Below are 11,963 nucleotides of genomic sequence, written 5' to 3'. Positions count from 1 at the left end.
TTAATAACACACACATTAGTAAAACTCCTATTAATCTAAATTAATCAAAATAAGAGCTGCTAATGTTCTAGCTAAGGGGTCTTTCAACATTTTGCAGCCACAGGCACCATCTTGTATGAAACTATTCCACAGACCCCCACTAATGAAAATACTATTATTACTTAATTTATGTTGTTATTTATTTTTCTATGTCAACACCTTCTAGATCACAAGCCATCCTAATCATGTAGAATATCAAAGCAACCACCTGGGACACTAAAGAGAGCACCAAGCCAAGGCAGCCACTTAGAAGAAGCATAATTACATAGTTACATAATTTATTAATTAAAGTAATATACTGAATAAAAATCGAAGCATTTGTTTTCTGCAAATGATCTAAAACCAGATGTTTTAAACATGGGCTAGTGTGTGTGTGTGTATATATATATATATATATATATATATATATATATATATATATATATATATATACATAATCTGTGTGTGTAATAAATAGAACAAATAGAACAAAACAAATAAAAAATGTGTACTGAACATATATTAACTACACAGTAACATAGACAGAATATTTCATAAAGATATTCCTACCATACCACCGCTAAGAAGTCTGAAACTGCCAGTCAGCAGCACTATTTTTCACCATTTCTGACAAAAGTGATCAAATGAGTAAAGTCACTGTTAAAGTAACACCAGTTTCACAGATTCTATTTTTATTTTCTGATTGTAATTAATGCCAGTGATTTCATCAGATCATACACCACTGTCTAGAATACCACTGATGACAGTACTCAAATCTAAGATCTTCTAAATTATAGTCCACTACTTTAGCCGCTGAAGCAAATATTTTGTGGATAACCCTATGAAACTGTTAGCATTTTGTATCAATTTATGATAAATAAACAAAGAGCTCTCACTAACCATACATCCTCAGAATTAAAGAAAAAAACAATGTGATGTTTTTTTAATGATTCCACATGAGACAGACAATAACAGCAATGCATGTTCTCATACTGAAATGCTGGAAAAGTATGAAAAGCCAGTCTTGCATATTTACAGGACCCCTTTTTTTTAACCCTGAGTGAATTCACTGGGGACATGATAAACACTGGATGGAGTATTTTACTTACGCAATACTACAGCAGAGGGAGGGTTATTCTGTTAGATATTGTGTGCTGTGGCTGAGGGCTAAAGATCAGCACATCTGTGCCAATATCTATGACACAGTACAACAGTATTTTTGTGATTATACCATAGTCCTGAAATGTATTAAGTCACAAAAAGTTATTAACAAGAAAGTTTCCTCGCATACTCAAAAAAATATATATTTTCTCCTCGTCCGTGTTCAGAGAGTTTAACCGTACTCTAATGAAAGACATTTCTCTTCACCAGTGCTTTTGGTTAAGGTGGAACATCAGGGCAATGCTTCAGACACAGAAACGGGCAGACCCTCAACAAAAGCGCTCTGAACTGGTGGCATGTGAACTGAACTCTGAACTGGTGGCTGGAGGCATAGGCCTCCGGCCTACGAGAGGCAGGAGACTGGATCTTCAGCATTGGAGTTTATTCACATGCAGACAGAGAATCATACACAGGCACAGCTTAGTTGATCAACTTTCAGCCAGCAGTTTGATCCAGTCCAAAGAATGCATAGACTGTCAGGGTTTAAGCACACTGAAGTGAGGAAGAGGGGGGCAAGAGTAAAAGACAAAATAAAGAGGAAAAGGGGTGAAGGTAAGGTGACAATGTTAACACAGAAACATTAACACAGAAAAGGGGGAAAGGGTACTGACTAAAACTCTACAACGAGTGAGAGAGTTAATAATCAAGAAAAATACCATTTGTCCCTTGATAGCAGGTCATTATAAACTCTAAGGTCATTATAAAGTCATTGTATTCGACAGGCTTGTTACAGGCAATAGGATGGATGGATACGGGGATGCATTCAGGGAGCCATTTTAGTGAGATATTAACACTAGAAAAATGTCTCCCGGCCTTCTATACCAGGTCAAAACACAGTGTGGTTGGTTATTAATCAGAAAAGACCCGTTAACTGGGTAAACATGGTGGCAGAATACCAGAGCCCTGGTAATGGTAAAAGAATGGAGGCCACTGACAAATACATTACAGGCAGTCATCTGTACATCTCCCAACATGTAAAGTATCATGGAAGTATCATCAGAAAAACAATATTTATAAGCATAAACCCTTCCCTAAGTAGTTTCTCAATAATAACATTTATTATTTAAAATAAAATTAAATTACAATAAATGCAATAAATCGTTCCCTCAATTTCATAAATCACTCCCTGAGTTTAGAGGGGACTGTTCAACCTTGAGCACCTCAGGACCTCTGTACATCTGCAATAGTCATTTACTTAGCTGTCTAAAATGACACTAAACACGACTGGCCGCAGATGGCTGCCACTACCATGTACTACCCATAATGAATGCATACATGTAATATTTTACTCTACGGTAAGGTAAAGTTTTATTAGACCCACTTCAGCCTTTTCACGTTTTCCTAACACTGCAGTAGTGCAGCCGGGCCTGCAGGTGGCGCTGTGAGTGGCGCCGCAGTGTTAAAGGTGAACGGACGCCGCTGCTGTGGTCCGCACTGTCTGCTCACCCGCAATGGCTAAGCATCATCCAGATTTGATCTTCTGTAGGAAACAGGCCGGTGTTGGTAAGATTGACCATAAATCAGAGTGTTCAGCCTGGTTGTAACGGGTTTCGAAATCCTAACACCCATATTTACAGTCTTAAGACGTAAAAGCGTGGTAGAGTAGTAGTAGTAACTAGCTAGCTGCTAGCCTAGCCTAGCCTAGCCTAGCTTGGCTTGCTGCTGTAGGTCCAGTAGAGAAGAGCTCTGCTGTGTTTAAACGATGAAATACATTCAACAGACGAAGAGCTCGTTTTCTTTGTTGTTTTTCGGCTGTTAAAATAAATGCTGATGTACTTTCCTGTCCTAGCAAGACCGTGCAGAACAGTGTTTCAGACTGTGGTGTGTGTGTGTGTGTGTGTGTGTGTGTGTGTGTGTGTGTGTGTGTGTGTGTGTGTGTGTTTGTACACACGCAGGTTACTCATGCAGCTCGCTGTAATAACTGCTCTGCTGTATGGAAACGTACTAATGTTGTGCTATTGCTCTTGTTTGTCTTTACAGCTATCGGGAGGCTTTGTGAAAAGTGTAAGTTTTTATATTTATCTAATTATTTATTAATTATTCCCAGAGAGAAGTTGGTTCATACAACAAGTGAACTTGTCAGCTCTGTTCTTCCTCATTATTTTCAAATAATGTCAGTGTGATAAGGGCAAAATAAATATTCCTAGAGCAGTAAAATATGTTGGCTAAGGATAAAAATTGAAGTGGAGAAAAATGCCTTTAAATGTGCTTTGCAGCTAAACTTTCCAGGTACATATGATAAACTACACACTAAACACTGTACAATAGACTTAATACAGACAGGGAAGAGAACCTCGGAGGGCAGCAGTATTTTTTACTGTGGTACAACAACCACTGACATTGTAATGTCTTAGTTGTGAGTGTAGTTGAACCTGTACAGATATAGGACCAGTAGCATGTGTGTAGCCCAAGTGTGATGGTCCCTAGTGTTCTTTTATGAGGTTGTTTACGCTTAGAATTGCTTTTGATTTCTAGTGACACTGTGATCAAAGTATGGAGCCGTATAATTAATTAAATATGGCGAAATATGTTCAAATGTGTTTATCTTCCCCTTCAGGTGATGGAAAATGTGTTATCTGCGATTCTTACGTCAGACCTTGCACACTTGTGCGCATTTGTGATGAGTGTAACTACGGGTCCTACCAAGGGCGCTGTGTGATCTGCGGAGGCCCGGGGGTGTCGGACGCTTACTATTGCAAGGAATGCACCATTCAGGAGAAAGATGTGAGTAGAGCTCTCTGCAGTATTTATTTAGAATAATAGAATAATTGTTAATAATGGTGAAAGTGGCCCAAAGCTGTTTTGTTGTTTGCGTTGTTTTCTTACTGTGGCCGTTCTGACATTAGTCTCGACAGCTCACGCTGCTGCACTAACATATATATATATATATATATATATATATATATATATATATATATATATAAAAATAATTGAAGAATTGGTATCACACATGAAATACATGTTGAAAGAAATCACAAGTGCCATTTAACCTGATTTTTATTGCATACCCCCCCCCCCTTCTCCTTTCTCAGAGAGACGGCTGCCCAAAGATTGTCAACCTGGGAAGCTCAAAGACTGACCTCTTTTACGAGAGAAAAAAGTATGGCTTCAAAAAGAGGTGAAGACTTTGAAAATGGCCTTTCTGATGTGGTTTTCAAAAGCGTTTGTTTTGTAAACAGATACTACTTCTTTTTTTTTTATAGTGTTTCCAGTGTAATAAAAAAAACTGCTTGTTTTACAATCTGACTTAAGTTATTTTCTGATAGACGGGAAATATGACCATGCAGGGAGAATGAATTCCGAGAGAGACTGTCAAGACATTTTTCTTTAATGTGTACAACAGGGGGTTATCAGAACAGTTTTACATTAAAAACTAAGCAAAAACATGGATGTACAGTTTGTATAGACACAAAGGGGGATGGGGCACTACAGGGCTAGTTCTTTAGAAATACTAGAGCAGATAATTTATATAAAACAAACAGTAGATAAAAAGTATCTCAAAATATGCCAGTAAACTTAATAGGTGAGTAATTTGAAAGATGAAAAAGTTGAACCTTTCTGTAATTCCGATGTTGAATATAAACCTAAGGTTTAAATGCAGGGTTGTTATCACTAAGATCTTTTCTTAACAGTATGAGGGGTATTTCACAAGTCAGAAATGATCTGTTTAGCAAAGTAATTTAAGCCCCATGTCTAGTCTGCTTAATAAGATAAGTGCAGGACATTCCTATTGAACTGTCCTCGCCTTTATGCTCAAGTCATGTGGCTAACTGAAATCATGCTTTGTGAAATCCCCTGGTTCCTGCTTTTCATGCAGGTAAGTCAAAATAATTTCTTCTCTGGGAAAGAAAGGAGTACTGTTGAATATGTACATTGTTCAGGGGGGGTTAATGCAGGGGAACAGCCACTAAGTTCTATCTACCCCTGCCTTAAATTCTCAGACACAAACCTCAAACATGCTTTAAAAAAATAAGTCCAATTTTAAAACCATCATTTAAAAGCAAACATTCTCTCTCAAAAATAAAAGAAAGTAAACCAATCCTCATCTAATCAGAATTATTTTCCTTTTACTACAGTAGAACTGTTGAACGTGACTGACTTTGGTTAGAAATGGATCAATATTCCCTTTAAACCATTACAGAAACAATCTTAAGACCACTGTTAAACCATTTATTATTTACACATATAATATGAACTGGAAGCACACAGTAATGATCTCTGTCTGACTGATGGGGAGGAATCTGATATACACACCACTCTAACACAGATAATGGTTTATGATATACCTCTTTCATGTCCGTTGTAAACAAACGGGTGTTTATATGTTGAGACATTTACTGAAGCCTTAAGCTGCTGGGTTGATATCATATACACACAGTGAAAGCCTTAAGGGTAACTGTATTGGTTCGGTTAGGAGAAAGATGAGATGTGCGTCATTGTTACACAAAACAAGCTCAGAATTGGAACTTATGTACACAGAAAGGGCTATTTACAGGCGTTTACTTGCACAACACGATTATATAATCCAGCTAGTTTTTGTCCTGTGCTGACCTAACCACATTGCTTTTAGAGAGGATTAACCTATATTGCATTGGGTGCAGTAAAGGAGGCCTGGTGTTAATCAAGGCTCAGACCCAATTAAAGGAAGCAGGATAGGAAAAAAAGTGTAAGTGAATGTGGTGGTTTTGAGTTGTAACATAAACCACATATACAAGACAAATCTCTGAAGACACAGTACACAGTGTCAGTCATGGACACACAGACGATGACGACAAACACAGAGGGACGACTGCGATGCTTAAGAACTCGTGAGAATCTTACGTTAAGCACTGTCTAATGATATCCAGCTCTGCAGCCGCAGCTATTTATACAGTTTTATTACTTTTTGTACTTGAACACACAAAAAGAACACACTCCAGAGAAACAAGGTAAAAAATAATAATAAAAGGACAAACACAGACCATTACCACAGGCTACAATAGCTTGCTGCTGCAGACACAACGCCATCTTTCCAGAATAATCTCTTTAAAATCCTGAATGTTCAGGTTTCCCCAGAAAAGGAATATATAAGGGAAAAAGGTCACTTCATACTTAGCGCACTGGAGAAAGCATTTGAAAAGTTCATACACATTTGGTGCACACTGTGATGTGAAAGCAAGCCTCCAACAAGATACTGATCACCATGGTAACCCAAATATTCACTCTTCACTCACATCCTGTCTGCTCCTCCTCTTCATCCTCCTCCTCTCAGCGTGTAATTCTCCACCGTCACTCTTTCTTTTTTTTCTTTTTCTTTTTACATTAAAAGGTTGTTTAATTCAAAATCCATCATTTAATGTGAGATTTCTGACTGAGAGTTAGAGGTCACATGCCCTTTTAACCTTGGGAGATGCGGACATGAAGCCTTAGAAGTTGCAGTTAACACCAGAGACGATAATAAAAAAAACATGGTGTAACTTGACAACATAGCCACAGTATATTTTTGCTGTATCAGAGAATATATGGCTCTTAGCTGACAAGGTAAGACCTACACACGCTATCGACATGTCATTCCATAAATGCTTCACTTGACTTGCTCTCAGAGACTTTATCTTCTAAACCGTTGGCTGGAACTGAGACTGTACTGCGTTGTGTAGCATTTCTGACTTAGTTGGCTTATAACAGCTGCAAACGTGAACAGAATGGGCTGTTTTTCGTCTTTCTGTCAGTTGTTAATGGAGCTGCAGTGAACCCGAATCAGACGTCGACTTTGTAGTAACACGAAAATCATGTATTTACGTCATTCCTCATGTATTCATCGTGTATTTACGTCAATCCAGTCTGAGCTGTATCTATAAATTTGCTGTTTTTTGTGCCACAGCTCTCAAAAGGGACTTCTCGGCCCTAAATCACGATGTCACAAGGGCACTATTTTGCTTCCAGCGTCAACAGGGGTCAGGCAATGCTAGCGACATTTTTCTGAACTAACATTTCGGCCTCACATACTAGGTGATGGATTTAGAATGAATGCTCCTTTAATGTGTAACCTCTCCACAAAGTAACTAAAATGCTCTACTGGTCTTCAGCTGGAGCACTTGAAAGAGAAGGAGAAAGATATGGTCAGTCATTACCACACAGTGAAATTGCCCATATTTCTAAAAGAAGTCAATTACAAAATTAACAACTCATGGAGATCTTCTGTTCGGCTCTGCTCGGCTCATTCAGTATGTAATTACAGTGTGGTGGATTCATACATGTGTGACTAGCCACATTGATGAACTGTCAGCTGCTACATATTATTTGACTACAGAAAACACAGGAACAGGAGTGGATTGGCTGACAGTGGTGTTTTGCACTCTTACAGTGGTCCGTATTTGGCTTCATAGCGAGACACAGTGTTTTTGCAGCGCCCAAAGTCCTTGCGCAGCTCAGCCACCTCCAGCCTCAGTGCTGTGTTCTCCCGCTCCAGGAAGGCCGCTCGGACCGTGATCTGATTCTCCTTCAGACGTCGGGCATCTCGCGAACGTTTAGCTGCAATGTTGTTCTTTTTTCTTCTCTGCCAGTATTTCTCATCCTGGAATGGTTCAGAATATGAATCATGATACAGATCCAACCACACGACCTGACTGGTTAAGAAATGTTGGTTCTACGAAATACTAAAATCATTTACTTAAAACTATTTATTTTTTGTTTTGCTTGACTTTTACCTTGGTTCTATTTGCTGTGATTTACTGATGTTGTAAGTGATGTCTTGTTTATGGACTCTCTCTACTTTCAGAATGTGCTTATTCAGTGCCTTTTAAATTAGATCAATATTTATTACATAATTATTATTTGGACTACATTTTAGCCCTTTAACCTTTATTCCCAATCAGCTATTTGTAATCATATTCTACAGAAACTACACTACAGTCAGTAACTACTATGAAATTACTATGTTAGTAATGAGAGATGATTTGGGCTCACACACAAGCCCTTAAAGTTTAATGGGCTGAATGGAAGATTTATTAGCTGATGTCAACAATGAAACATGATACCTTCTGGTCTTCGGGCACAAAGATTTTCTTGGCTTTCTTGATCATGGGCTGTGGTTTGAGCTCCTCCTCTGAGAAGCGGTGTTTGCGAGGATCAAACAGTTCTCCTCCAGGTACGCTGGACAGGACGAGGTCTGTGGGATCTGGCTCAAAGTTCACTTCCACCTCAACGTCCTCTGGGTTAATGGGCTCTGGCGTCAACTGCTCTTTGTCTGAGAGTAGTAGTAGAGTAAATATTAGTTATCATTACATGTATGTGAGCTTTCTGTAGGGCAGCTTGGTAGGGAGCCATTTAATTCTGGCTCCTATCAGCACCACAAATTTTGACAAATTCTGACAATTTTTTGTAGGACAGACAGGAGGGAGTGTTACACATCAAACCCCAATGAACATATTTACATTTTAAATACTAAATTACTATGCAGAAATGTTGAAAAGCAGTCTTTTTATATCTTACTTATTACAAAGTTATTCTCTCATGTGCTGCATGTTCACAGCTCAAATTCAACATTCTATCATTAGTATTGTAACATACTGACCTGTTTTGGCCTCTGTTGACTCTGACTCTGTTGTGTCTGATGCAGTGGTTGTGATCACCTCTTCCTGACACTGGTCCAGTTCTATGACTGGCAATAGAGAGACAGAGGCTGGCTCTGTCTTTGAAATGGTTTCAACTGGCTTCTCAGGTGTCTGCTGGGAGCTTTCCTTGACCAGGTCTTTCAGCTGGGCTTCCTCAGAAGAAGTAGGAATACCATTCTCTATCAGAAATTCCTCCAGATCCATGTACTCTAGGTGGAAGGTTTCCCCATCGTAGGGAATGGTCTTCTCCCAGATAGCAGGAGTCAAGGCGGCTGAAGGTCCAAGGCCACTGACCCCTCCTCCGCCGTCTGCTTCATCTCCTGACAGCTTCTCTTTCTCATTTTCTGGAATACCAAAGCGCATGGACACAATCCATCCAAACATTACCACCAAACTTGACTTGTCTTGACTTGTGTTTTATGACTTGCAGTCAAATGATTATAAAGTGCACTGAAGAAAGTAATGGATTTACATTATTTAAATGTCTTCATAATTTCCACATAAGTAAATATGACAACTTTGTCAGTCAGTTTACCTACTTTTAGGAATAACTGGTAATGTTATATTTAATGTGGAAACTACTTTTGTTTGTTTTTTACAGATAATTTGCCATAAATGAGGGCTAAAATGTTAAAACATATTCAAAACACACTAATAAGATAAATATAATATCTTATCTTATATAAATATAATATAATAAGAATTTACAATTTTTTTTATTTTATTTACCAGACTAAAAAGATAAAGTGGGATATTTACCACACAGTATTCTCTTGTATTTAGACTGAACACTAATTTGTGATCACGACGACGAAGTTGAAATTTTCTGTTCCACCTTAAAAGGCACAAACATTATTTAAGGTGGAAAAGAAAATGACAATAAGAACCAATAATAATCCCGTTTCAGCTTCGCATTTCAATCGTTCACAGTTAGCTACTGCCTAACAAATCACACATGTCGCTGTTCTCAGCTCAGCTTACATGGCCATGCTTCTGGTTCACTCGATAACATCAAGCCCCGAAACACACCCACCAAACCCCCCCGGGTCACTCACCGTCTTCACCAGCGAACAGGTTGGGCGGAGGAGTCTCCAGGATTTTCTTTAACGCTACTGGAAACGCAGCTGTTGTGTCAGGACCTTGGTCCAGGCTACCGGATATCGGTTCCGAAGACATTGTATCTGTCTTTTGGTGTGATAAACCGCAGACTGAGTGTAAGTATACTTTTAATGCCGGATTTCTGAAAACTACACCAACAGCTGAAGCCTTCACCGCGCCCTACAGAGCGGTTCCCTCATTTGCCCAGAATCTCCATGCTGAATGAGGCCAGCAGCCCCGTCCTCCACAAACACGCGGTACGTGGCCGCGGATAGGCCACTCCAACCTTCCCAGCATAATTTATTCAGCGTTTCTAAAGACAAGTAGGCGGACAAACACACCTAAAGTGGGTGTTACCTCTCTACAGCCGAAAGCCATTGGACGGTCGAGAGTGTTACATATAGATAGTTCTCGTCGAAAACACTGGAAAAACGTGTCAGAGGTGCACAACCACTGACCTACTGCTCTACATTGGCAAAATCAGAATACACACAAAAAAAAATTAAAATATCACCAGCAGGCAGACAGAGACCCTGACTCACACCACGCCTTGCAATCTGCACAAACCCGCTCGTTATAATATATAAAATATTGTTTTATATATTGTTTATATATATATCTTATGTATATATTGGTTTATAAAACAATAAACAACTACATTTCAAATATACCTTGAAAAAAGCTGAACTAATGCAGAATATCTTTTTAAAAATGGGCATGTCTACATTAGTAAATAAAAGCGCGTAAATCTGCTCACGTGGCCGAGCATGTGCTGCGGGGAAGTGTGCATGCGCAGAGGCGACGTTGCATAAATAAAGGGCGGGGTTTAAAGTAAAATAAATGAAAAAAAAAATGGCTTTATTTTAATAATAATTTTATTATTTAATTTGTATAATTATTTCACTGGATATGTATGCTTCTTTTTAGGTTAATACAATACGCTGATATGGTGATGTAGCTGTGGTGCAGATGAGGCTGATATGATGCAAGTCCAGTCCCTAGGGTACTTCTACACAAGCTAAAAACAAACAGGCGGCTACACTGTAAAATTGGCTAGTTTTTTTTTTTGCTTTAGAAATAGCATAAACTTTTTATTCCAGTCAAAGACTATAATGCGTCAAAACATGACTGCTAGATTTTGCTGCAAGGGCTTTAACGGGGTCTCCGTGGGCGTGTTCCAACAGTGGTGTGAGCACTCACCAAGAGAATAGCCCACACAACTAAGCAGTAGTGCATGTATCGCACAGGGTACGTATTGAAACAGCACCCAAATACACGCGTCACACATTTCCCACACAGATCTATTACCCAGGAGGCATCTTATATGGCCCCTATGTAGTGCACTATGTAGGGCACGAAATAACTTCTGCACACAAATCGTGCACTGCATGCGTGATATTAAAAGGCAGTCATCGGCTGCACGATTCTCCTTTAAACATTTAGTGCACAAGTGTAAGTGCACTAGTTTCAAGAACCTCACTAGCGCACTATGTAGGGAGAAGGCAGCCATTCGAAATTCACGTCAGAGTTATCAAACACCAAACTGGCCAAGTTGATAAAAGCCTGCACATCCCATTCATATTTAGAATAGCTACTCCCAAAACGTTTTACATCCATAAAACGTTTTTAAAAATGTGCAAATCTCATTTTCTCTCACTGAACCCATATGGTCATTCAGACTGAGCCTTAAGCAATATTAAAGTGCTTGAACTACAGAGCAATTAGTCAGACTTGCCTAGTCAGCAAATGAGTGCCACTATAGGTTATAAGGCAAACAGCTCAGTGTCCACCAGTAATCTTACCGTCAGGAAAGGTGGGGACTGAGAAGGGGTGCTCAAGCAGGGCCTTGAATATCTCCGGAATATCTGCAGACATCTCAAAGATAACTGAGGATACAGCAGACGAATAAAATAAAACAGAGGTAAGAGTGACTGGCAAGGTCAGATATGAAACTTTCAGAATGTCACGAGGTTTGTAGACCGCAGTTACTTAACTAGACCCGCCTGAAACGCATTTCCATGGAGACCGGGTCTGACCAATAAACGTTGTCGGAGCCTCTCCGATAATGAATATTCAACGAGCGCTGGTCTGTGA

At 39.2% G+C, this 11,963-nt stretch overlaps 2 protein-coding genes across 3 annotated transcripts; one reads left to right on the top strand and one right to left on the bottom strand.

Annotated features, from left to right (window-relative positions):
• Window positions 1-2,590: 2,590 nt before the first annotated feature.
• On the top strand, window positions 2,591-4,420 carry phf5a (PHD finger protein 5A). Its single transcript, XM_072667532.1, has 4 exons — window positions 2,591-2,682; window positions 3,160-3,183; window positions 3,737-3,903; window positions 4,212-4,420. Exons 1-4 carry the CDS (start codon window positions 2,631-2,633, stop codon window positions 4,299-4,301), a joined length of 333 nt encoding a protein of 110 aa, XP_072523633.1. The 5' UTR covers window positions 2,591-2,630; the 3' UTR covers window positions 4,302-4,420.
• A 66-nt stretch (window positions 4,421-4,486) lies between these two features.
• On the bottom strand, window positions 4,487-11,860 carry tefa (TEF transcription factor, PAR bZIP family member a). 2 transcript variants are annotated; one of them, XM_072667313.1, is made up of 5 exons: window positions 11,672-11,860; window positions 8,732-9,115; window positions 8,196-8,404; window positions 7,521-7,732; window positions 4,487-7,252 (listed from the first exon to the last, which is right to left on the bottom strand). In XM_072667313.1, exons 1-5 carry the CDS (start codon window positions 11,742-11,744, stop codon window positions 7,231-7,233), a joined length of 900 nt encoding a protein of 299 aa, XP_072523414.1. In that variant the 5' UTR covers window positions 11,745-11,860; the 3' UTR covers window positions 4,487-7,230. The 2 variants fall into 2 exon arrangements, with proteins under 2 accessions (XP_072523414.1, XP_072523413.1); XM_072667312.1 differs by lacking the exon at window positions 11,672-11,860 and adding an exon at window positions 9,827-10,483.
• Between the last annotated feature and the right edge of the window lie 103 nt (window positions 11,861-11,963).

The sequence above is a fragment of the Salminus brasiliensis genome, chromosome 22 (assembly GCF_030463535.1).
Source record: "Salminus brasiliensis chromosome 22, fSalBra1.hap2, whole genome shotgun sequence".
NCBI lineage: Eukaryota > Metazoa > Chordata > Actinopteri > Characiformes > Bryconidae > Salminus > Salminus brasiliensis.
The sequence above is the reverse complement of the archived record's forward strand: the minus strand, read 5'-3'. Positions and strand labels throughout refer to the sequence as shown.

What these genes read in the sequence shown, in the direction of transcription:
- phf5a (XM_072667532.1), top strand. Translation starts at nt 2,631, where the DNA reads ATGGCTAAGCATCATCCAGATTTGATCTTCTGTAGGAAACAGGCCGGT. An exon ending in TAGGAAACAGGCCGGTGTTG is followed by an intron (nt 2,683 to 3,159) that starts GTAAGATTGACC and finishes TTGTCTTTACAG; the next exon opens with CTATCGGGAGGCTTTGTGAA. An exon ending in GCACCATTCAGGAGAAAGAT is followed by an intron (nt 3,904 to 4,211) that starts GTGAGTAGAGCT and finishes CTCCTTTCTCAG; the next exon opens with AGAGACGGCTGCCCAAAGAT.
- tefa (XM_072667312.1), bottom strand. Translation starts at nt 9,947, where the DNA reads ATGTCTTCGGAACCGATATCCGGTAGCCTGGACCAAGGTCCTGACACA. An exon ending in GTCAACAGAGGCCAAAACAG is followed by an intron (nt 8,405 to 8,731) that starts GTCAGTATGTTA and finishes TACTACTCTCAG; the next exon opens with ACAAAGAGCAGTTGACGCCA. An exon ending in GAAGCCAAATACGGACCACT is followed by an intron (nt 7,253 to 7,520) that starts GTAAGAGTGCAA and finishes TTCTCTTTCAAG; the next exon opens with TGCTCCAGCTGAAGACCAGT.